This window comes from Petromyzon marinus, chromosome 47 (genome assembly GCF_048934315.1).
Source record: "Petromyzon marinus isolate PM22_M1 ecotype Great Lakes invasive population chromosome 47, UKy_Petmar_22M1.pri1.0, whole genome shotgun sequence".
In the NCBI taxonomy this organism is placed as follows: domain Eukaryota; kingdom Metazoa; phylum Chordata; class Hyperoartia; order Petromyzontiformes; family Petromyzontidae; genus Petromyzon; species Petromyzon marinus.
The window spans coordinates 7621796-7644860 of NC_133713.1; the positions used below are offsets into that span (position 1 = coordinate 7621796).

At 51.1% G+C, this 23065-nt stretch overlaps 1 protein-coding gene across 1 annotated transcript; it reads right to left on the reverse strand.

Annotated features, from left to right (window-relative positions):
- Positions 1 to 333: 333 nt before the first annotated feature.
- LOC116952501 (P2Y purinoceptor 1-like) lies at positions 334 to 11907 on the reverse strand. The gene is made up of 2 exons (XM_032971892.2): positions 6246 to 11907; positions 334 to 4979 (listed from the first exon to the last, which is right to left on the reverse strand). Exon 2 carries the CDS (start codon positions 4549 to 4551, stop codon positions 3490 to 3492), a length of 1062 nt encoding a protein of 353 aa, XP_032827783.2. The 5' UTR covers positions 4552 to 4979; positions 6246 to 11907; the 3' UTR covers positions 334 to 3489.
- Between the last annotated feature and the right edge of the window lie 11158 nt (positions 11908 to 23065).

Here is a 23065-nt window from a genome sequence, read left to right on the forward strand (position 1 = left end):
CTAGGAATACTCAGCTTCCCCCTCCCCCCTCCAGCCCACTCAGTCGGGGCTTTCCCTGACAAACGTCAACGTAACCTCTCGAGCGACGTAAATATATACGTTGAACTTCTTTCATGCCGTACGTAGCCAACCGTGCAAATCGGGAGGTGGCGGCTTGGGCGGGGGGGGGGGGGGAGGTGGTGCGGACGAACAGACTAAACACATTCAAATCGTGTCTCAGAGAGGCCACACTCTGCTGACGAGACTCGGAGAGGTGAAACCCGGTCTGCAGCGGCAGCCTTTGAACACGTACTGCTGATGAGCATGGTTCCACGCGGCTGATAGGCAGCTGGACGCGCGCAAATCGATTTTTTTATTGAGCTGTGTTCATCTTTAGTTTTGCAGCTACAATCAACGATTGTCGCGGTATTGTGTTGACGCGTGTATCGCTCGGAACAGAGAGGTGGTTTTATTTTATTTTTTTTTGGGGGGGGGGGGTTTAGATCGCGTAAATGTATAAATGTGTCGTTAACCCCGCCACCACTCGACACAGCCAATTAAAATTAGCAAGGTTTAGTCACGTAAACAAAACATGGCAATTCGTTACTGGCACAGCACACCGGGGTGTGTTGGAGAGTAAAACCCACAACATTTACAATTGCCGTACGACGTTTCGCCGAGTAATTACAAGCAGCATCAATCAGGCGGACAGCCAGATGATGTTTTGTTGACACTACGGCAAGAGGGCCTGCGATCACTTTGCTCGCCTGTTGCCCTACCTCACTGCCACCACATTGGCAGTGATCGTGAAGGGTTGATGACCGGCCCGGTCATCGGGTGACATAAATGGAAGTTGATCCAAACGAATGCGCGCTACCTCGAGTTTTCAGTATGGAAAACTGCTGATTGGCCGTGTCGGGTGGTGGATGGTTACGACACATTTATAAATAACGCGATCTAACCCAAAAACCTTTATTGTGGATACGTATACCAAGTTTGCAGTCGATACCACATTTGGAAGTGGGTTAAAATTGAGTTACAAGATTTGAGGATACAACGACAACAACAACGGCAACAACAGACAGAGTGAGTTATTAAAAAGCGTGTACAATATAAGAGGAGGTTTTCTCCCTTTATCTGGCAATACACCAAGAGGTGTTGAGATGCCCAAATGCCAAATGGATGAAGCCAGTTGTAATTACTGGCGAAACGTCGTACTCAGATTGTAAATGTCGTGGCTTGGCTCTCCAACACACCGGTGTGCTGTGCCAGTAACGAATTGGCATGTTTACGTGACAACCCTTACCTAACTGGCTGTGTCGGGTGCTGGCGGGTTTAGCGACACGTTTATATATTTACGCGATCTAACCCAAAAAAAAATCTGTATTTATAGAGATACCCTTTTGCAAGGGATCCAGTCAGCATTAACCACACACGGCACACGTGGTGAGCATGCAAACACAAACATGCTCTTGATAATACATGCCTTCTCTTTGAAACTGATTGATACTGGCAAAAAAGGTCCCATGATATGGCATTATTTATCTTCGGTTAGGTTATTTTAATTTTTTTTGGTTAATACCGAGGTCGTACATATCTCGTCATCAATACCGCAGGTGCCCTGTTTGTGTTCATTTTTTTCCAGCCACAATGAGCCCTCGATGTGCCCGAGTGCTGTGACCGAGTTACCGATGCGTCGCCAAAGATGTCCCCCTCGCTAACCACGCACAACGGATGGAATAATGAATGGAAATTGCAACCCCCACTCACTCCATCTCTCTATTCGCCTTCATAATCAAGGTTTTTTTTTGGGGTCAGATCGCGTAAGTATAATCTGAGTAGTACGACGTTTCGCTGGTAATTACATCCAACATCATCGGGCGAATTCCCGATGATGTTGGTGTTAAATATAAAAATATGACGTCATCACTGTGACCCAATCAGAACAGAGGGGGCATGGGGGGGGTGTTGTAATTATATAACAATAGATTGTTAACAGTTGATTAGCACGTGTTGTTGGCTTTACAAAATACGCACTCTTGCGCGATCCCCGTAATCGCCAAATCGTGACTTGTTTTGAGACTCGCAGATGGCAGTGAGGTAGGTCGCAAACGTGGTAGAGCCGCGTCCAGCAAATCGTTGTTGGCTAGATCAGGTCATGACATCTCAGAACAACAACAAAATCTAGAATTTCAGGAAACGGAATTTGATTTGTAGGCTCTTAGGGCATTGCTCGCGGTGGCGAAATGTTAACTCACTCGTCTGGTATGCAGGAGATCGTGGGTTCGATCCCAACCCTGACGATGCCTGTATATGTGGAGTTTGCGTGGTCTCTCTCTCTCTCTCCCCCCGTGGTCGCGTGGATTTTTCTCCGGGTCCTCCGGTTTTTCCCTCCACATTTAGAACCATCATCACGCGTTTAGAGTATGTGGCTGCTGTACATTTCCACGTGGTAAGCCACTTTCGTTGAGCTATCATTCGTGGCCAGATCGCTTCTGAAAAAGAGCTCCATCGCTCAGTGGGCCTTACCTAGCAAAAAAAATCAAATGTAGTTTAGTCCATAGTTCAATTACTAAAATAACGTTTTCATCCATGAAAGCAAACTGCGTCTGAAGAAGGCTATTTGTCAGGAGGACGCTGCATTGGGATGTTTAGTCAACACGAGGTACACCTTAACGCGTAGGCTTTCGCGAGCAACGTTATGCACCGGGTACATTGCACGTGTCTAGCTCTGGGAGGAAACGGGAGAATCGCGGATAAAACATCCGCGAAATAGGATAGAAACTCCACGCACAGAAAAGGGGCCCGAGACTGGAGTCGAACCCCAGGTGTTTAATTTCTAAGGCACAAGTGTTACCCCTGGTGTCCCGTTCCTTATTCAGTATAACGTTCGATTATCGGGTTGTAGGTGTAACGATGAATACACAGCAATTGGCAAAACCGGTTAAGTTTGTGTGGGGAACCGGTGGTGTAGCGGTTAGCGTTACGCTGCGCTACGAACCCGGCGATCCGTGAGCGATTCCCTCTCACGGCCAACATCGGTGACGACTATCTGAACCGGTCCTGGGACTCCCCTAGGTCGACTCAGCCGCAAATGAGTACATGGTCCAGTATGTAAACATCGCCACTGGGGAGACAAAGGCGGCCGGGCGTGGTATTGGCCACCCACCCCCTCGTGTGCCGTGCCGGCCTTCATAGGTGCTCGCTAACAGCACTTGCCCCAGGAGTCCGTTAAGGCTATACGGGGGATCTGTGTCTCTGTGTTAGGAGGGCACTTGTAACCGGGCGTTCGTTTCAAGTCACGCGCCGTGTTGCGTACGAGCTTCGGTTTTTGTCGCCGCAAAGCGACGCCGAAGCTGCCCCGCGCCCGCACGCGCAATTCGATATTTCACCTGCACAGTCTCCATTCCGCAGCCTCTCTCCGCCCCCCCCCCCCCCCACCACCACGTTAGTAGTCTCGGCAGCAGTGTCGGTAGCCGCAGTGCACGCGTGCCAATGAACCGATGCGAGTCAATCCGCGGCCAACACATTGAGGCACAGGCGCGGCACTCCCTGCTGCTGCTGCTGCTGCTGTTGCTGAAGCCGCCGCCGCCGCTGCAGCTGCTGCTGGCTCACGATACGGGCGCGAACCCGCTCGGTGGCCACCGTGTAGATGACGGGGTCGAGGCACGTGTTGAGCGCCGCCAGGCCGCGGGACACCTGATACGCCACGTAGACGGCCCTTACGGTAGGGCACGGGAACCCGTCCCCGCGAGCCGTCGAGAGCCGCATCGCGACGTTGAGGTTGCGCAGCGCGTGGTAGGGCAGGAAGTTCACCGAGAAGGTGAACAGGACGATGGCCAGGAGGGCGAAGGTGCGCGCCTTGGCGTGGCCCGCGATGGACGGACTCTTGACGAGCGCGACCGCGATGAGCGAGTAGCAGACGAGGACGACCGCGAGGGGAAGGGCGAACCCGACGGCGGTCACCGCGAGGCTGTACGGCTGAAAGCGGTGGAGCAGCGAGTCCGGGGTGGTGTCGAAGCACACGAGGCGCTCCTCGCGGTAGCCCGTGCGGCTGAAGTAGGCGGTGGGCAGCAGCAGCGGCACCAGCAGGGCCCACGCGGCCGCGCTCGCGCGCCACGCGTGGCCGCGGTCGCGCGCGAGCTCGGCGCCGCGATGGGGCCGCGCGACGCCGAGGCATCGGTGCGCGCTGATGAGCGTGATGAAGGCGATGCTTGCGCACAGGTTGAGCTGGAAGGCGAAGCGGCACGCCTTGCACGCGGCGTCGCCGAACGTCCAGCCGACGTCGTTGCCGTAGTATTCGGCGAAGAGGGGCAGCGAGAAGGCGTAGAGGAGGTCGGCCACGGCCAGGTTGAACATGAAGACGGTGATGGCGCTCCATGGTCTCATGACGCGGCAGAAGAGCCAGATGGCCACGGCGTTGCCCGTGACGCTCGCCAGGGCGACGAAGATGTAGAAGGGGTGCAGGTAGGCGCGCTGGAAGTGTTTGTCGATGGGGCACGAGATGTTGGGGTGAGCGCTCGCTGACGACGCCTGCTGTTGAGCGGCGGTGGTCGAGTTGGTCGGCTCCATGAGTCGCGGTTCTTGGCTCCGAGAAGTCGGCGGAAGTCGCGCGGCAGGACGGGGATGGTGGTGATGGTGGTGGTGATGGTGGTGGTGATGGTGGTGGTGTTGGTGGTGGTGATGGTGGTGGTGATGGTGGTGTTGGTGGTGATGGTGGTGGTGGTGATGGTGGTGGTGTTGGTGGTGATGGTGGTGGTGATATGCGCAGATTCAAATTCGTCTGCCCCTTGACGGCATCCGTCACAGCGTCGCCGCTATCGGAGCGACGGTGGCTCTGCAAGATTGAAGGTGGAGTCGGTGGGGTTCGTCGCCTCTTGACACCGCTCCCCACATCATTGCCAGCACCAAAGGTCCCCCGTATAGCCTTGACAGACTTGTTGGGACAAGTGCCGTGAGGTTGTCAGCACCACGCCCTTTGTCATTTCTGGTGACGGTGTCTACGCACAGCACAAGCTGCTCATTTGAGGCAGCGTCGACATTACGCGCGCACACACACAACAAAGACAAAGATCCCCCGTATAGCCTTAACAGACTGTAGGGAAAAGTGCTGTTAACGAGCAGCTATGAAGGCCGGCACGGCACACGGGGGGGGTGGGTGGCCAGCACCACGCCCGGCCACCTTTGTCTCCCTCGTGGCGATGTTTACACATCGCATCAGGTACTCATTTGAGGCTGAGTCGACCTAGGGGAGGCCCAGGACCGGTTCAGATAATCGCCACTGGTGTTGGCCGTGAGCGGGAATCTGAACCCGGGTCACCAGGTTCGTAGCGCAGCGCGCTAACCGCTACACCACCGCTCCCCACACACACACAACAGGTGACACACGACACGTTACGGGACACACACAACAGGTGACACACGACACGTGACACACACACACACAACAAGTGACACACGACACGTTACGGGACACACACACACACCAGGTGACACACGACACGTGACACACACACACACAACAGGTGACACACGACACGTTACGGGACACACACACACACAACAGGTGACACACGACACGTTACGGGACACACACACACAACAGGTGACACACGACACGTGACACACACACAACAGGTGACACACGACACGTGACACACACACACACAACAGGTGACACACGACACGTGACACACAACAGGTGACACACGACACGTTACGTGACACACACACACACAACAGGTGACACACGACACGTTACGTGACACACACACACAACAGGTGACACACGACACGTTACGTGACACAACAGGTGACACACGACACGTGACACACACACACAACAGGTGACACACGACACGTGACACACACACACAACAGGTGACACACGACAAGTTACGGGACACACACACATAACAGGTGACACACGACACGTGACACACACACACAACAGGTGACACACGACACGTTACGTGACACACACACACAACAGGTGACACACGACACGTTACGTGACACACACACACAACAGGTGACACACGACACGTCACGTGACACACACACACACACAACAGGTGACACACGACACGTGACACACACACACACACAACAGGTGACACACGCACACGCCCGCGCCTTGGAAAGCAACAACTTGCCGATGACGCGGCCTGCTGTTAGCCACAACAACAAACACAACAACCACAACCACAACAACCACAACAACAACCACCACAACAACAACCACAACGTTGACACCACTCGCTCACCTGGACCCACGCCACGCGAGGCGGTTCAGCCGCTCCCCGTCCTCGTTGAGTCCTCTTCAATCGTTCGCTCGATAAAAAATATATATATTTGTTTGCCTTTTCAAGTAAAAAAAACTCGCGCGAAGCGGGGATGGGACGAGCCTCCGACTGCGTGTTTTGTGAATGTCGCCTGAGAAGCGAATCTGCTGCCAGATGTGCTTGTGGCTGTCTCTCGCTCTCTCTCGCTGTCTCACACCATCCGTGTCGTCTCGTGTCGCTCACCCACCCCACTCCACTCTCTCTCTCTCATTGTAGCTCTCTCTCACTCTCCTTGTAGCTCGCTCTCACTCTCCTTGTAGCTCTCTCTCACACTCTCCTTGTAGCTCTCTCTCTCATTGTAGCTGTCTCTCACTTTCTCTCTCCTTGTAGCTCTCTGTCTCTCTCTCTCCTTGTAGCGCTCTCACTCTCTCACTCTCATTGTAGCTCTCTCTCACACTCTCCTTGTAGCTCTCTCTCTCTCACTCTCTCCTTGTAGCTCTCTCTCTCACTCTCTCCTTGTAGCTCTCTCTCTCTCACACTCTCATTGTAGCTCTCTCTCACTCTCTCCTTGTAGCTCTCTCTCACTCTCCTTGTAGCTCTCTCTCACTCTCATTGTAGCTCTCTCTCACTCTCATTGTAGCTCTCTCTCACACTCTCCTTGTAGCTCTCTCTCTCATTGTAGCTCTCTCTCACTTTCTCTCTCCTTGTAGCTCTCTCTCTCTTTCTCTCCTTGTAGCTCTCTCTCTCACTCTCATTGTAGCTCTCTCTCACACTCTCCTTGTAGCTCTCTCTCTCCTTGTAGCTCTCTCTCACTTTCTCTCTCCTTGTAGCTCTCTCTCTCTTTCTCTCCTTGTAGCTCTCTCACTCTCATTGTAGCTCTCTCTCACACTCTCCTTGTAGCTCTCTTTCACTCTCTCCTTGTAGCTCTCTCTCTCACACTCTCATTGCAGCTCTCTCTCTCACTCTCTCCTTGTAGCTCTCTCTCACTCTCTCCTTGTAGCTCTCTCTCACTCTCTCCTTGTAGCTCACTCTCACTCTCCTTGTAGCTCTCTCTCACTCTCCTTGTAGCTCTCTCTCACTCTCATTGTAGCTCTCTCTCTCACACTCTCCTTGTAGCTCTCTCTCACTCTCTCTCTCCTTGTAGCTCTCTCTCACTCTCTCCTTGTAGCTCTCTCTTTCACACTCTCATTGTAGCTCTCTCTCACTCTCTCACTCTCCTTGTAGCTCTCTCTCTCTCACTCTCTCCTTGTAGCTCTCTCTCACTCTCTCACTCTCATTGTAGCTCTCTCACTCTCATTGTAGCTCTCTCTCACTCTCTCACTCTCCTTGTAGCTCTCTCACTCTCTCCTTGTAGCTCTCTCTCTCACTCTCATTGTAGCTCTCTCTCTTTGTAGCTCTCTCTCTTTGTAGCTCTCTCTCTCACTCTCCTTGTAGCTCTCTCTCTCTCACACTCTCTCCTTGTAGCTCTCTCTCTCTTTGTAGCTCTCTCTCACTCTCTCCTTGTAGCTCTCTCACTCTCCTTGTAGCTCTCTCTCTCACTCTCCTTGTAGCTCTCTCTGTCCTTGTAGCTCTCTCTCTCACTCTCCTTGTAGCTCTCTCTCTCTCTCACTTTCTCCTTGTCGTCTCGTTTCCCTCTCTCAACCCCTCTCTCAACCCCTCTCTCTCTCTTTCTCGCTCTCCCCGTTGCCATTGAGCAGCTGTTGTTATTGTTCGTCTGCTGCTGCAGTTGCTGCAGCTGCGCAAAACGCCCCACGCGTGGGGCGGAGCGTACAAGATCCGGCCATACAACTGGCGATACCTCCCGTTCAGGGACGCGTATGTCTCCACCCTCTTCAACTTTTGACACCACCGCTCCACTGTACCTCCGACAAGATCACCCGTATAGCCTGTAACAGACTGTTGGGGCAAATGCTGTTAGCTAGCAGCGCCTATGAAGAGCGGCACAGCACACGAGGGGGGTGGGTGGTCAGAACCACGCCCGGCCGCCTTTGTCTCCCCCAGTGGCGATGGTTGCCCATCGTGTCAGGTTATGCATGTGAGGCTGAGTCGACCTAGGGGAGGCCCAGGACCGGTTCGGATATTCGTCACTGGTGTTGGTCGTGAGCGGGGATCGAACTTTGGTCACCGGGTTCGTAGCTCACGGCGCATCATCAACAACAACCATGATCAATCCACTGCTGGATGAAGACTGAGACCCACAATGTGAACCGAGGATCTCATGCTCATCTCTTCACCCTTACCCACATCCTCATCCCACCTTCCATATCACCATCATCATCAACAACCATGATCAATCCACTGCTGGATGAATATTGAGATCCAGATTCGAACTTAGGACCGAAGCGGTTGCCGTGTCAGTGTTCTGACCTTCCGAGCCACCTGGCCTCCTGATGCTTCATTGGTTTTTTTTTTGACCGCCCAGCCCACGGGATGTAGCGGGCACTAGTGGCTGCAGTGAGTCACGGGAATCCATCATCGGGCACGGTCCACCGCTGGATGACGGGACTCTGCCTACCCCCTTGCCATCTCTCGCAGTCTCCAAATGCATCGATCCGTTCCGTGTTGTCGCTGTATGTTAAATCGCTCCATCTCCGTGCGCTATGCGACCACTGAGCCAGCACCGCTGAGGTCCTGTAGGTTCGCATCGCGGTTTCAGTCGCCCGTGTTTTTTTTTAAAGCCGGGGGTTCAACAAGTCGTCGGGATACGCGTCATCGTGTGGCCACGGTCACCGGTCGTCGTTAGTCACGTGCATTCCGCAGCCTGAGACTTCAGACGTTCGCTTCGGCAATGTCTTAGTGCCGTGGCCGTTCCCCCCGGCACGGGGGTAGCGCACTGCCGTCTGTAAGAGTCTCCCCACGAGAAATGGATTTCGTCTACGTGGAATGATGCCGACAGCAGCGGCAGCAGCAGCAGCAGCGGTGGCGGCGGCGTTCTGCTGCTGGACTTCGACTTCGAAGCAAAAAACGCGAATGCGCAATGGACTTTATTGGCAGCGGTTGCACGAGCATCAACGTGTGACGTGCGTGTTCAGAAGCGACCTGGCAATCACAAATGATAGCTCAATTAAAGCGGCTTATCGTGTGCAAATGTATAGCGTGTTTCTAAATGTGGAGGGGAAAACCAGAGGACCCAGAGAAAAATCCACGCGACCGCCGGGAGGACACGTAAACTCGAAATATATAGAGGGGTTCTGGTCGGGATCGAACCCACGCCCTCCTGCATACCTGGCGAGGTAGTTAACATCTCGCCACCGCGGCGTCCTCTCACTGGCCTGTACAGACGGCACTGTACAGACCAGCAGAGATGCGCCGGATTCTGTCTATTGCTTGTATCGCAACCGGCAATCCTCCACTAAATTACACAAACGAACGCAACTAATTCCGTCTCGCGTAAGGAAGGGACATTCGTTTCGCGTCGCCCGTCAGCGTGTCTCGTCGCCGCGACGTGTCGCAAACGTTCCCCACGCTCGGGCCTTCCGACGCTTCTGTTGTCGTTGTTATACCTGCACGGTATCCACGCCGCGAGCCTGCCACGCGGCCTCCACGCTGTCCGACACGAGTTGGAAGCCACCTTTGGCCCACTCTCGAAAATAAAATAATAATAGTAAAAGCACTGCAAGTAATTTGGCGTAACGACGATGATCGAATAATACGGAATGGTAAACTCACCATAGCCAACAGAACGCGTGCGTAAGAACGGTCACGTTTTCGACAGATAATGTCTACAGCAACGGTTTAGTACTTAGATGGAACCCTGCATCGCTACGTGGCCCTTGAACCGGCCCAGCACAGGTTCATCCTCATAAGCGGTGGACATGTAGTTATTTATTGATTTCGTGTATGTATATATATGGTGGTTCCTTTCGCCGACAGGGCCATGACTTACTCGTCAATGTAAACAGGACGCACGTTAAATTAAACACGATTTTAACAAAACAATTTGGGACATGGCCATTCAGTGTCACGCACCCAAACCCTCACTTCCCACAAAAAAAAAGAATTTTCCCAAAGAAGCTGACAGCTTTAGCTTTTTTTTATGAGAGTAGGATAACTCAGTCGTTGGAAGAAAAAAAAGTGAATTATTACGTTCAGTTATGCGGCCATCTGCGTGGAGATTATACACTCAAAAAATAAATAAATATATCGCCCTCAATGCTTCAGAGCACATAAACCCCATAACCTATGTGCTATGTCGAAGGGCCATTGTCCGAAACGTCGACTATGATACATTTTTCTGTTTGAGGCCACACAGCTATTGACGAACGCGTTGTGTTCCTATTGCGCTGTTAATGGTGATTGTTGCATCACTGCCAATGCAGCAGCATCGCTACCACAAAGTGTGTAACAATATCCGCATTTCCATCAGCCTACGTTGCAGGTAATGGACTCAAAACGCGGCTCCCTCCAGCCACTAGATGCCGCTAACACCTACCACCACCACAACAACTGAGACGCGTCCTCGACAACAACACGAAGATAACCACGCACGTGTAACATTTCAAATAACCCACACACGCACGGCGCGATTGGATCGCGGGGTGCCTTTTGATCGGCGCGCGCGGGGGGTGCGATTCGACCGAACGCGTCGCGAAGTTTCCGAGGTGACTTACGTACGGTGCGAAAGAAGTTCAACAACCGACATACGCGCAAAGACTCGCACAGAGACCCATCGTCTGTTGCCCTTCCCCAGCACCTCCGATTAGCACGGTTGGCTACGTACGGTGCGAATGAAGTTCAACATACGTGGACGTACATAAAACACAACTACACAATGTTATGTTTATTTTACCAGGTGTGAGGCTCGCTGAGCTACGTAGCTGTTTATTTTAGAAGCGACCTGACGATAAACAAATTATGGCTCGACAAAAGTGGCTTATGATCACGTGGAAATGTACAGCAGCCAAGATAATCTAAATGCGCGTCGATTTCTAAACGTGGAGGGATACAAAAAAAATTCCACGCGACCACGGGGAGCGAGAGAGCGAGAGAGAGAGAACGTGCAAACTCCGAATACGCAGCAGGCATCGTCAGTGTTGATTTGAAGCTTTCGTGACTGCAGGAATCCATACTCTTTGGTTCTTTCGGTAAAGTTACGTGTGTAGAAAATGCAATAAATCACGACGTTTCGGGCGCAACACAAGCGCCCGTCATCAGGTGGGGAAAGCAATGGTCTGCTGCTGAGGCAGACTGTTTTGTCGAGAACGTCGTGATTTATTTTATTTTATACCTACGTGACTTCAACGAAAGAACCAAAGAGTAAGGGCATCGTCAGGTTTCGGTCTCGAACCCACGACCTGCTGCATACCAGGCGAGGGAGCTGACATCTCTCGTCACCGCGAGAAATTCAAGTCAACCCGCGTGCCAAAAAGACCCAGACGGATGTCCCCCGTGTCGCACGGAGTGTCCCCACATGACCCACAAACTGCAGCCATAACTCGCTCGGGTGAAACTGCTGTGGCGTAAGTCACGTTTTGTTTGCCCATCTAAAAGTTATAAATGAGCCCCAGATTAAGTTTTGCAGAGGGCGGTGAGGCGCCGTGGTTGGTGAGCAAACGGCGCCGTGAGCCCCGTCCGAGTTCCAATCCCAGCCGTGGCTAAGGGACCGTCCATAAATGACGTTACGCGATTTTGGACGATTTTTGCCCCCCCCCCCCCTTCGTCACACGGCGTCACAAAAAGTCAGACCCCCCCCTCAAATATGACGTCACAAAGCTCTGCCCCCCCCAAAAAAATATAAAACATGCTTCAAATCGCTTTAAACTATTGCCATTGTAGTGCGTATTTAATGTGGCGCTGCACTCTGATGTTGTAGGAGAAAATATTTATTAAAAAGTCTATTTAATTAAGTAGAACGTGTTGTCTATATTTATTTAAAGTTGCGCATTTTGATGTGACGTCACATTTCTCAACCCCCCCCCCCCCCCTTCGTCACACATCGTCACAAATGTCTGACACCCCCCCCCCTCTCCTAGGTGCGTGACGTCATTTATGGACGGCCCCTAACATCAATGTCGCGTGATACCCGCTCCGGTTCTGAGTCGATTCAGCATGAAGTGAGTACCTGGGTGCGGTTGTGTTAACATCAGCACTGCGTGGCGCTGACTACACCGCCCCCTCGTGCGCCGTACCGACCTTAATAGGTGCTCGCTAACAGCGCCAAGAGTCGGTGCAATGGCTGAACGAGGGGGTCGTTGGTTTGAGTCCGTGTTGTACCTCACTCCTCTATTGCCCCATATTTCCTGCAGGGTTACAGCGCGGAGTTGGTGACGGTGGTGGCTCGAGACTTGCGTGCGCCTTTCTGCGCGGAGTTTGTATGCCATCCCCCTGTCCTGCACGAGTTTATCCTCCGGGTTCTCGAATAACTCAAAAGCGCACGCGATGTGACCCGGCAATTTGGCCGAAACGTCCCAAATGGCGAAGAGAAGACATAATCGTCGCAAAATGACTCAATTGGGATCACCCACACACACACACAGCGGAGACATCGCATCCCTTACTGCGACAAACCCTGACAGGGCCTGCCTTCAAACGCGCCTTGAGGCTTTCCCGAATTAACAGTCGTAATAATAATAATAATATATAATCACGTAAAGTTTTGCAACGAGAGGTGGCATGATTAACTGGCCCATGGGCTCCATCGCCCGTGCCAACGTTCATTCGCACACTCATTGCGCCACGTGTGTGGAATGCCAGCTGATGGGAGCCGTGGGCTGCGATAAACACTCGGATTGCTGGGCACGCAGAGCAGTGTGCCAAACCGCTGCACCACCGCTCCCCCGGCCCCAACACTTTGCCATGGATGGTGCTTCTCGTTATTGCGAGGAGACTCGTTGGCGTTCCACTTTTACAAGGCGTGAAATGGGCAGGAAAACAATAGAGTGAGCGGCCTGAGTACGACGAGTCAACAAAAGAGTCCTGAAGAGCATGCGAAGTAGCGCTTGAGAGTGCGTCACCTGAGCTGGAGGGGATGTGTGTTTGTGTGTGTGTATGTACGTTGAACTTCTTTCGCACCGTACCTAGCTAACGGCGCTAATCGGAGGTGCGGGGAACAAAACATCCTGATGCTCGGTGGCTAGGAGATGTTAACTACCTCGCCTGGTACGCAGGAGGTCGTGGGTTCGATCCTGACCCTGACGATTGCTGCAAATTCGGAGTTTGCGTGTCTCTTCTTCCCCGTGATCGCGTGGATTTTCCTCCTTGTCCTCCGCTTTTTTCCTCCACATATAAGAATATTTGGCCGCGATAAATTTCCACACGACAAGCCACTTCGCCAAAGCTATCACTTGCGGACAGGTCGCTTCTGAAAACGAGATGATAGCTCAGTGGGGCCTTAACTGGTAAAATTATTTTAGTATTGTTTTATTTAAAATCACACTGTTGCATGTGCCCTGCAACCTTTCTGTCAATCCCCACTGGTGGATGAGCGCCTCACTATCATAATCACCATCATAACCATCATCATCATCACCATCATCACCATCATCACTATCATCATCACCATCATAACCATCATCATCATCATCGCCACCATCATCACCATCATCACCATCATACCCATCATCACCATCATCATCATCTTCATCATCATCACCATCATCATTATCTTCATCATCATCATCATTATCTTCATCATCATTATCTTCATCATCATCATCACCATCATCACTATAACCATCACCATCATAACCATCATCACCATCTTCATCATCATCATTATCTTCATCATCATCACCATCATCATTTTCTTCATCATCATTATCTTCATCATCATCATCACTATAGCCATCACCATCATAACCATCATCACCATCTTCATCATCATCATCATTATCTTCATCATCATCACCATCATCATCACTATCATCATTATCTTCATCATCATCATCACCATCATCATTATCTTCATCATCATCACCATCATCATCATTATCTTCATCACCATCATTATCGTCATCATTATATTTAATAACTCGCAGAAGTTTGACTTGACCGTCAACGACAGGAAGAAGACGCGATCTAACAGGGCGGTCCAGATGTCTCATGACCCCCCCCCCTGCCCCCCATTGAATTTTCTCAAACTTTTTTTTGTAAGCAAACGTTCATTTCAATAAGAAATGAATAAGCAAAGGGGCTCAATTAATTTGGGGGGGGGGGTGGGGGGTCACGAGACATCTGGACCGCCCTGTCGAGCACTTCACAGCAGCGTGGCTGTTTGCGAAGCTCCACAATGACGGGAGAGGAAGACGTCGCGCGCGACACGACACACAATCTTTGTTTAATTTCGATTTAAAGCTTTCGTGACTGCAAGGATTCATCTTCTTTGGTTCTCTCGGTAAAGTCACGTAGAATGAGAATAAAATAATAAAATAAAACAATAAAATTCTCACGACGTTTCGGCCACAACACAAGTGGCCTTTGTAGCTCTGTCGTCCCGACAGGTTTGTTCCTTTCACCTGAAGAAGGCCACTTGTGTTGTGGCCGGAACGTCGTGAGAATTTTATTGTTGTATTTTATTATTTTATTCTCATTCTACGTGACTTTACCGAAAGAACCAAAGAAAATGTTTGTTTACTACACAAAACAATAACACGAATTGCGTAAGGCGCCTGCGTCGTCTCAGCGGCGAGGAGTCATCCGCTCCAATTGCTTAGCAGGGTAGAGGGCCGTCCATAAATGACGTCACGCGATTTTGGACGATTTTTGACCCCCCCCCCCTCCTCGTCACACGGCGTCACAAAAAGTCAGACCCCCCCTCAAATATGACGTCACAAAGCTCTGCCCCCCCCCCCCCCCGAAAGAAATATATAAAACATGCTTCAACTATTGTCATTGTAGTGCGTATTTAATGTGATGTATGAGAACACATTTATTAAAAAGTATTTTATTAAGTAGAACATGTTGTTGTCTATATTTATTTAAAGTTGCGCATTTTGATATGACGTCACATTTCTCACCCCCCTCCCCCTTCGTCACACATCGTCACAAATGTCTGAGCCCCCCCCCCTCCCCCCAGGTGCGTGACGTCATTTATGTACGGCCCCTCGGTGGCACAGTGGCAACACGCGCGCCTCACAACCAAAAACGAGTTCGATGCCTTACTCGGGCAAACTCTCTCTGCGTTGAGTTTGTACGTGCATGTGTGCGTGTGTTGAACTTCTTTCGCACCGTACGCAGCCAACCGTGATAATCGGAGGTGCCGGGGAAGGACAACAAACGATGAATCGTCTCTCCCTCTGTCCGGCACGGGTTCCCTGCGGGTTCTCCGGTGTCCTCCCATCGCCAGAACAAAGACAAAGATCCCCCGTGTAGCCTTAACAGACTGTAGGGGCAAGTGCTGTTAGCGAGCAGCACCTATGAAGGCCGGTAACGGTACACGAGGGGATGGGTGGCCAGCACCACGCCCGACCGCCTTTGTCTCCCCAGTGGCGATGTTTACACACCGCACCAGGTACTCATTTGAGGCTGAGTCGACCTAGGGGATGCCCGGGACCGGTTCAGATAATCGTCACTGGTGTTGGCCGTGATCGGGAATCGAACCCGGGTCGCCAGGTTCATAGCGCAGCGTAGCGCTACACCACCGCTCCCCAGACAAAGACAAAGATCCCCCGTATAGCCTTAACAGACTGTAGGGGCAAGTGCTGTTAGCGAGCACCTATGAAGGCCGGTAACGGTACAGGAGGGGGTGGGTGGCCAGCACCACGCCCGACCGCCTTTGTCTCCCCAGTGGCGATGTTTACACACCGCACCAGTTACTCATTTGAGGCTGAGTCGACCTAGGGGATGCCCGGGACCGGTTCAGATAATCGTCACTGGTGTTGGCCGTGAGCGGGAATCGAACCCGGGTCGCCAGGTTCGTAGCGCAGCGTAGCGCTAACCGCTACACTACCGCTTGAGTTGGCCAAACATCCCAATGTGGGCAGGACCCTTCCGACAAATGAATAATTGGACTCGTGTGTAGATGTCTTAGAGTAAATTAGTAGCTATTATTATGATGGGGAGCGGTGGGAGTCGTTTGCCATCGTGCCCCCCCCCCCCCCGCTCTCATTGCCAAGAGAACAATTACACCCCAGCCACCCCCACCACACACACACACACGCCATGCCGTGCCCCCCATTCAGAGGCAGTTGCTTCGCGCAATTGGGGGGGGGGGGGAGTGGGGGGGGGGGCCGTCACCGATCGCTCTTCCTTCGGACATCAGTGAGGAGATATCTCAGAACCGGTCATGCCCCCCCCTGCCCCCCCTGCCCCCCCTGCCCCCCACCACCACTTAACCAACCACCGCAGTGTAGTATAGTCAAAGCTTCTTCTTACGGCTGATGTTGATGAAGAGAGCCACAGCCATACTTTTATACAATGACCCCTAATACTAATAATGACGGGTTCGAAAGCGTAAATATAACTGTGTCGTTAAGCCCGCCGCCACCCGACACAGCCAATTCGTAAAGGTTTGTCACGTAAACAGAACGCGCCCGTGAGTTACTACTTGAGCACACCGGTGCGTTGGAAAGTGAACCCACGACGTTTACAATTTGAGTTAACGACGTTTCGCTGGTGATTAAAACAACGACAACAACAACAACCAGCTTCATCCGGCGATCTGCCAGAATTGTGAAGGAGTCCGCCTGCTTCGGTCGCGATAGCCCCCGCGTGTCAAACTCTCACATCGAGGTTGTTGATGGGCCTAATGATTGCTACACGAGCGGTTGAGTGGAGAATCATCGCCGCTGTGATGATGATTAGGGCGACTCCTTCGTGTTTAACAATATGTTTTACCCTTTCTGGCAAAAAAAAGACAGGAGGTGTGTTAAGATGTCAAAACACCAAGCTGAAACCTTTTACAAGGAATCATGTTTGCATTTACCACACATACTTGTGGTGAACACGAAAACAAAATAAATGCTCTAATAGTATATCATTAGACCTCCTTTGCCAGTACCAAAATATAATAATAGGATTTTCTTACCCCGAGCCCTCATTACTTTAATAGTGGCATTGTCTTTGAGCTGAACGCCTTTTGGCGTCCTCTGGTCTAGGACCAATTGAGACGGGGCTCAAAAGAAAGCCGTCTCTGGTGTGAACCAATCAGTTTCAAGGACAATGCATCATATTATCAGTGTGTTTTTTGTTTGCATTTTGACCACAAGTATTGTGGTTAATGCACAAATGATTCCTTGTAGAAAGGTTTCAGTTTTGTTGCCAGAAAAAAGGGGAAACCCCCTATTATTATAGTATATGATGCATTTTCTTTGAAACTGATTGGTCCGCACCAGAGACGGCTTTCTTTAGAGCCTCGTCTCAAACACTTGTTAGACCTGAGGACGCCAAAAGGCGAACAGCCATACATACTGTCAGAGCATGTTTTTTTACCGTCTGCATGTTCGCCACAAGTATATGTGTTTAATGCAGGCATGATTCCTTGCAAAAGGTTCCAGTTTGGCGTTTAAACATCTTAACACGGCTGTTTTATTCCCAGAAAGGATGCAATCGATTCTCATATTTTGATACTGACAAGGGAGGTGCGGTGATGCAGCTGCTTCGTGTTTATCAACCGGGCATTGGATCCGTTCTGTGCCCCATGGCTCAGTCCCAGCTCCGGTGATCACAGTCACCGCGCACTGCCCGCAGAGGTTTCGATGTTCAATTTTGCGTGTCAGGTGTCCGCATCTCCTGCTGTCTTGGTTCGTGCAGTGGATGCGGTTCAGATGTTGTCGTCCCAGAAGTTTCTCGGAAGCTCGAACCCGGGGATCTTCTGCTTCGGAATGGTCAAACAACGGCAATGACCCACGCGGCATTGGGGAGGAGGGCATTCATCCAGCAGTGGAGTGACGGGTCCCTCCATCCGGACGGAGCGTATTTAGCGAGAGACTCGGAGTTCGTGAGAAGGGAAAACAAGAAGACCCGTGTTCTCACAGACGCCAGAAGACTGAGCAGCGAAGGTGGAGCGCACGCTTTAAAAATAACTCCACGAGGTAATTGGATGAACTGATCTCCCTGCCATATGAACGCTGCGCTCCTACGAACCCAGAGTTCGATTCCCGCTCACAGCCAACACCAGCGACAATGATCTGAAACCGGTCCTGGGCCTCCTCCTAGGTCGACTCAGCCTCAAATGAGTACCTGGTGCGGTGCGTAAACTTCGCCACTCGGGAGATAAATGCGGCCGTGCGTGGTGCTTGCAATCCACCCCCACGTGTGCCACTGTGCCGACCTCCGTCGGTGCTGTTCGCCAACGGCACTTGCCCCAACAGTCCCTTAAGGCAACACGGGGGATCTTTGTATTTGTGCATGGGTGTGCGTGAGTGGGGCGCGCGCATTTTCCGTGTTTGCTTCCTTCGCTTTTGAGTCAATCCTCACCCATGCGGCCGAGCAAATATCACGCCAGGGAGGGCGCGTGCGCATTTCAATAAATATTCACCATCGCCACCCGTCCGAGACGCAAAGCCACGCTTCTGCACGATGTTCGCTGTTGGGTTCTATTGATTTTATTTTCATGCCTCCTGTAACGTTTTGTTTAATGTGTGCTCTTCACACCACCGCCATCTGTCCCGTTCTGTTTAAGTGAAATGACCACGCGTTATGTTTACTTTGACTCAGATCTCCCCTGGAAATTATTTTGTTAAAAATGCCACTTCTGCTTTCGCTGGGCTTATAATAAATTTAAAAACCCGGACGACGACGTTTGTCATTCCACTGCTGGATAAATGCCCACCCCCCCCCCCCATCTCCTGTGGGGTGTGTGGGGAGCAGGGGGGGGGGGTAATCGACGTCGCCGGGGGGCGCGGGATGACGAGTGGAGTGGCTGTCCGGGACCGGCTTCAGCTTTCACTCGCCACTGATGTTAGCCGTGGACAAGACGACTCGGACTCACCACGTCCTGGGTTTACAGCGAACTGCACAAACTCCTGGGTCACCCGTAAATAAATGAATGAATGCCACCTTTCATCCCCACCACCACGCCCACCCACTGCCCTTATTTGAGCAGAGAGTCGGTGACTCTTGACGGAGCACGGAATTCAGTCCACAGCGATTAACGGGAAGCAGGCGATGATTTGTTTTTTTTAATGTAAATGTATATGGTGAAAGGATTTAAATACGGAGCAACAGTGACCCCCCCCCCCGCCCCCCGCAGAGATGAACTTGCGAGCTTCTGTGGTCCCTCGCGAGAACCGAGGGGGTAAGAGGAGGAGGAGGGGGTTGAGGGGGTTGAGGATTTTGCTGCTCGCGGTTTACGACTCGCAGGTCACGCAATACCGGAGACGAGAAGCGGGCCGAGGTCGACTCAGCTGGCGGTGTAAACATCGCCACTGGGGAGACAAAGGCGGCCGGGCGCGCTGCAGCCACCCACCATCTCGTGTGCCGTGCCGGCCTTCATTTGGTGCTACTCGCTAACAGCACTTGCCCCAGCAGTTTGTTAAGGCTACACGGGGGGGGGGGGGGGGGTCTTTGTCTTTGTGTGCTTTGACAGCTGTGACGATTGTCCCCGAGCACCTAGGTCTACTTAGCCTCAAATGAGTACCTGGTGTGATGTGTAAACATCGTCACTGGGGAGACAAAGGCGGCCAGGCGTGGTGTTGGCCACCCACCCCCTCGTGTGCCGTGGCCGGCCTTCATAGGTGCTCGCTAACAGCACTTGCCCCTAATGTCTGTTAAGGCTAAATGGGGGATCTTTGTCTTTGTGTGCACATGTGAAAGTGTGTGTGTGTATGTCTTGAGAACTGAACCCCTGTATTTAAATGCACATAGGTCAATGCCAGTATCTACTGACGTTACGGTTCAACAAAACGGGAAATAGTTTAAACTCATAATAAAGAATACATTTCATATTTACAGCTAAATAATAATCCAATACGTACTGTATAGTACCAAAAAAAAACTTTATAAAAGCCCGGCGTTCCGTTCGACCGTCAACTCAATTATAAGAGCCCTTCAAAATACCGGAATAAAAAGTTATACAAAGTGGACCCCCCCCCCATCTGCATACAAGAGTCAGTAGTATCTACTACACACCCTACATACAATAGTCACTAGTCAGTAGATACTACTAACTCTATAGTAGATACTGCTGACTATTGTGGAGTCAGTAGTATCTACTACACACCCTACATACAATAGTCACTAGTCAGTAGATACTACTAACTCTATAGTAGATACTACTGGCTGTGCAGTTTACTGACAAGAAGTTCTCCGCTCCTCAACATAAGATCTCTCGCGAAAGTTCCGCGTGTTCCTGCTCGTATTCATATCAATATACTGTCAGGTGTGCAATATATTCTCAACATAACACGTGCGGGTATAATACTTATGTCAACGTAGCCACTGTGGCGAACCCGGTTTGTATCGGGGTGTTTTCATGCGGTCACAGCTGAGAATTAAATCACGGTCATGTCCATCGTCGTCATCGTCGTGTGCTCATGTGGCTGATGAAAGCCTAAACAGAATGATAACGATGCGTTTATTAATCAAATGGGTGTTATATTCTTGGTTCTTTCGGTAAAGTCACGTAGAAGGGAAAAAATAAAATATTAAAAATATAAACAATAAAATTCTCACCGACGTTTCGACTGCAACACAAGGCAATCATCGGCAGGTGTGAAAACCACAGCAAGAAAATGTTGGTTTTCACACCTGACGATGATTGCTTGTGTTGCAGTCGAAACGTCGTGAGAATTTTATTGCTTTATATTTTTATTATTTTATTGTTTCCCTTCTACGTGACTTTACCGAAAGAACCAAGAATATGAATCCCTGCAGTCACGAAAGCTTTAAATAAAAAAATCAATTGGGTGTTGTTTGGTTTTTTTTAACGCCGACCATTGCAATTGCAGCTGGGAAGATTCGACTTTTTTTTAAGGCGATTCATTGACTCAAAAGTTGTAATGGACAACTTCGACCGTGGTCGATGACTCGGGACTATGAATGCAGCTGATGAGACCCGTAGCTCGAGACATCCATAACATAGGTCTTATTTTTTTTTGGGGGGGGGGAGGGGGGGTTAGAAATATATAAATGTGTCGTGAAACCCGCCACCATCCGACACAGCCAATTATTAAGGTTTGTCACGTAAACACAACGTGGCAATTCGTTACTGGTACAGCACTAACCGGGTGTGTTGGAGAGCAAATCCACAACATTTACAAACAGAGTGTACAACGTTTCGAGACATACTGACGATGAGGGTGGGGCGAGGGGGGGGGGTGGAATGCCGTCCGTCGTCCCCCATCCTCCGCGAATTCAATTTGAATAGCGACAGTCTCTGGCTTCGTCTGGAAGGAAAGCGGAGATCCCGGAAACAAACCCAGCACCACGCTGCCACCTTCTGGCCACACCTCGCAGCAGGCCCACGCCTACAACACCTGGCAAGCCCCGGTGGTGGTGGTTGTTGGTGGTGATTGGTTGGTGGTGGTGGTTGGTGATTGGTGGTCGTCCAAGTTTTATAACCAAGCTGCAGCGCGTACAACATCATCCGGCGCGTACCGTGACGGCTAACGGAAAGCTCCGACCGTGTCCGTCCGAGCCGCATCCCGCTTGCCGAACGGATACGTTGCGAGGTGGCACTCATCGCACGCAAAAGTCCACAAATGAACCACCAATACCTCGCCGATCTCGTCAAGTAGCGTGAACCGTCACGTGGACTCCGCTCATCCTCGCAGCAGCAGCAGCAGCGGCTTTTTGGCTGGCCATCGGACAAAGCCGGCGGTCACCGCATTGCGCTCTTTCGGACTGCGCATCTGCGGCCGTCTGGAACGCTCCTCCTTCCGATATTGGGAAGCCTCTGGAGCTATGGCACTTTTACATCTACGTTGAAAACGAATTTCTTTTAAACTGATTTTTGTCTGTTAGTTCGTTGTCATTCCCCGCACCTCGGGTTAGCACGGTTGGCTACGCCCGGTGCGAAAGAAGTTCAACATACATGCAAATATACTGGCCAGGCTCCGATCTGCTTAGCCTGCGAAATCCGACTGGATTCGGGCGAAGGTTACATACCACGCATTACCAGGTCACGCCTCGTAGCATGGAATAGTTTCGTGCCGAGCGGAAAGTGTTGGCAAGACAAATTAAGTTGATTTTTATTAAATATATATTTCAAACTATAAAACAGACAATGGCATACAAATCACTCCTCAGCGATACTTGCATGGTCGACTACATACGATGTAAAATAAGTTCTGCATACATGCATGCATGCATACAATACGCACGGCAAGGTAAGATGTTAAATACCTCGCCTGGTATACAGGAGGTCGTGGGTTCTATCCCGCCTGCTGTATATTTGGAGTTTGCGGTGTCTCTCTCCCCGTGGTCGCGTGAATTTTTCTCCGGGTCCTCCGGTTTTCCCCCGCCACGTTTAGAATCCACGTCACGCGTTCGGGCTGTTTGGCTGCTGTACATTTCTACACGATGACGAGCCACTTCGTTGAGCTGTCCTTCATGGCCAGTTCGTTTCTGAAAAAGAGCTACATAGCTCAGTGGGCTTTAACTGATAAAAATATATATAGCTAAGTTTCTATTGGTCAGGATTACGCATGGCCAAGGAAATGGTAACTGTTCAGAGATTTCACTTATAAATTACTTAGCCATTCGATTGCTTCGTCTGAAAATTTGCGAATTGCAGTTGGCGATGTAGCTGTTCACAGCACGGAGAGAGTATTTTATTATTTCATTCTCCACTTGTGCCTTAATCTTCCGTAATGTGTGCGGAAACCGGTTTTAAACGCTACCCATTGCTTCCGTGGAGCGGTGGTGGTGGGCTCGCTGATGAGCTGTGTGTTGTCGAAGCCGGCCAGTGTGGTGGTGGTGGTGGT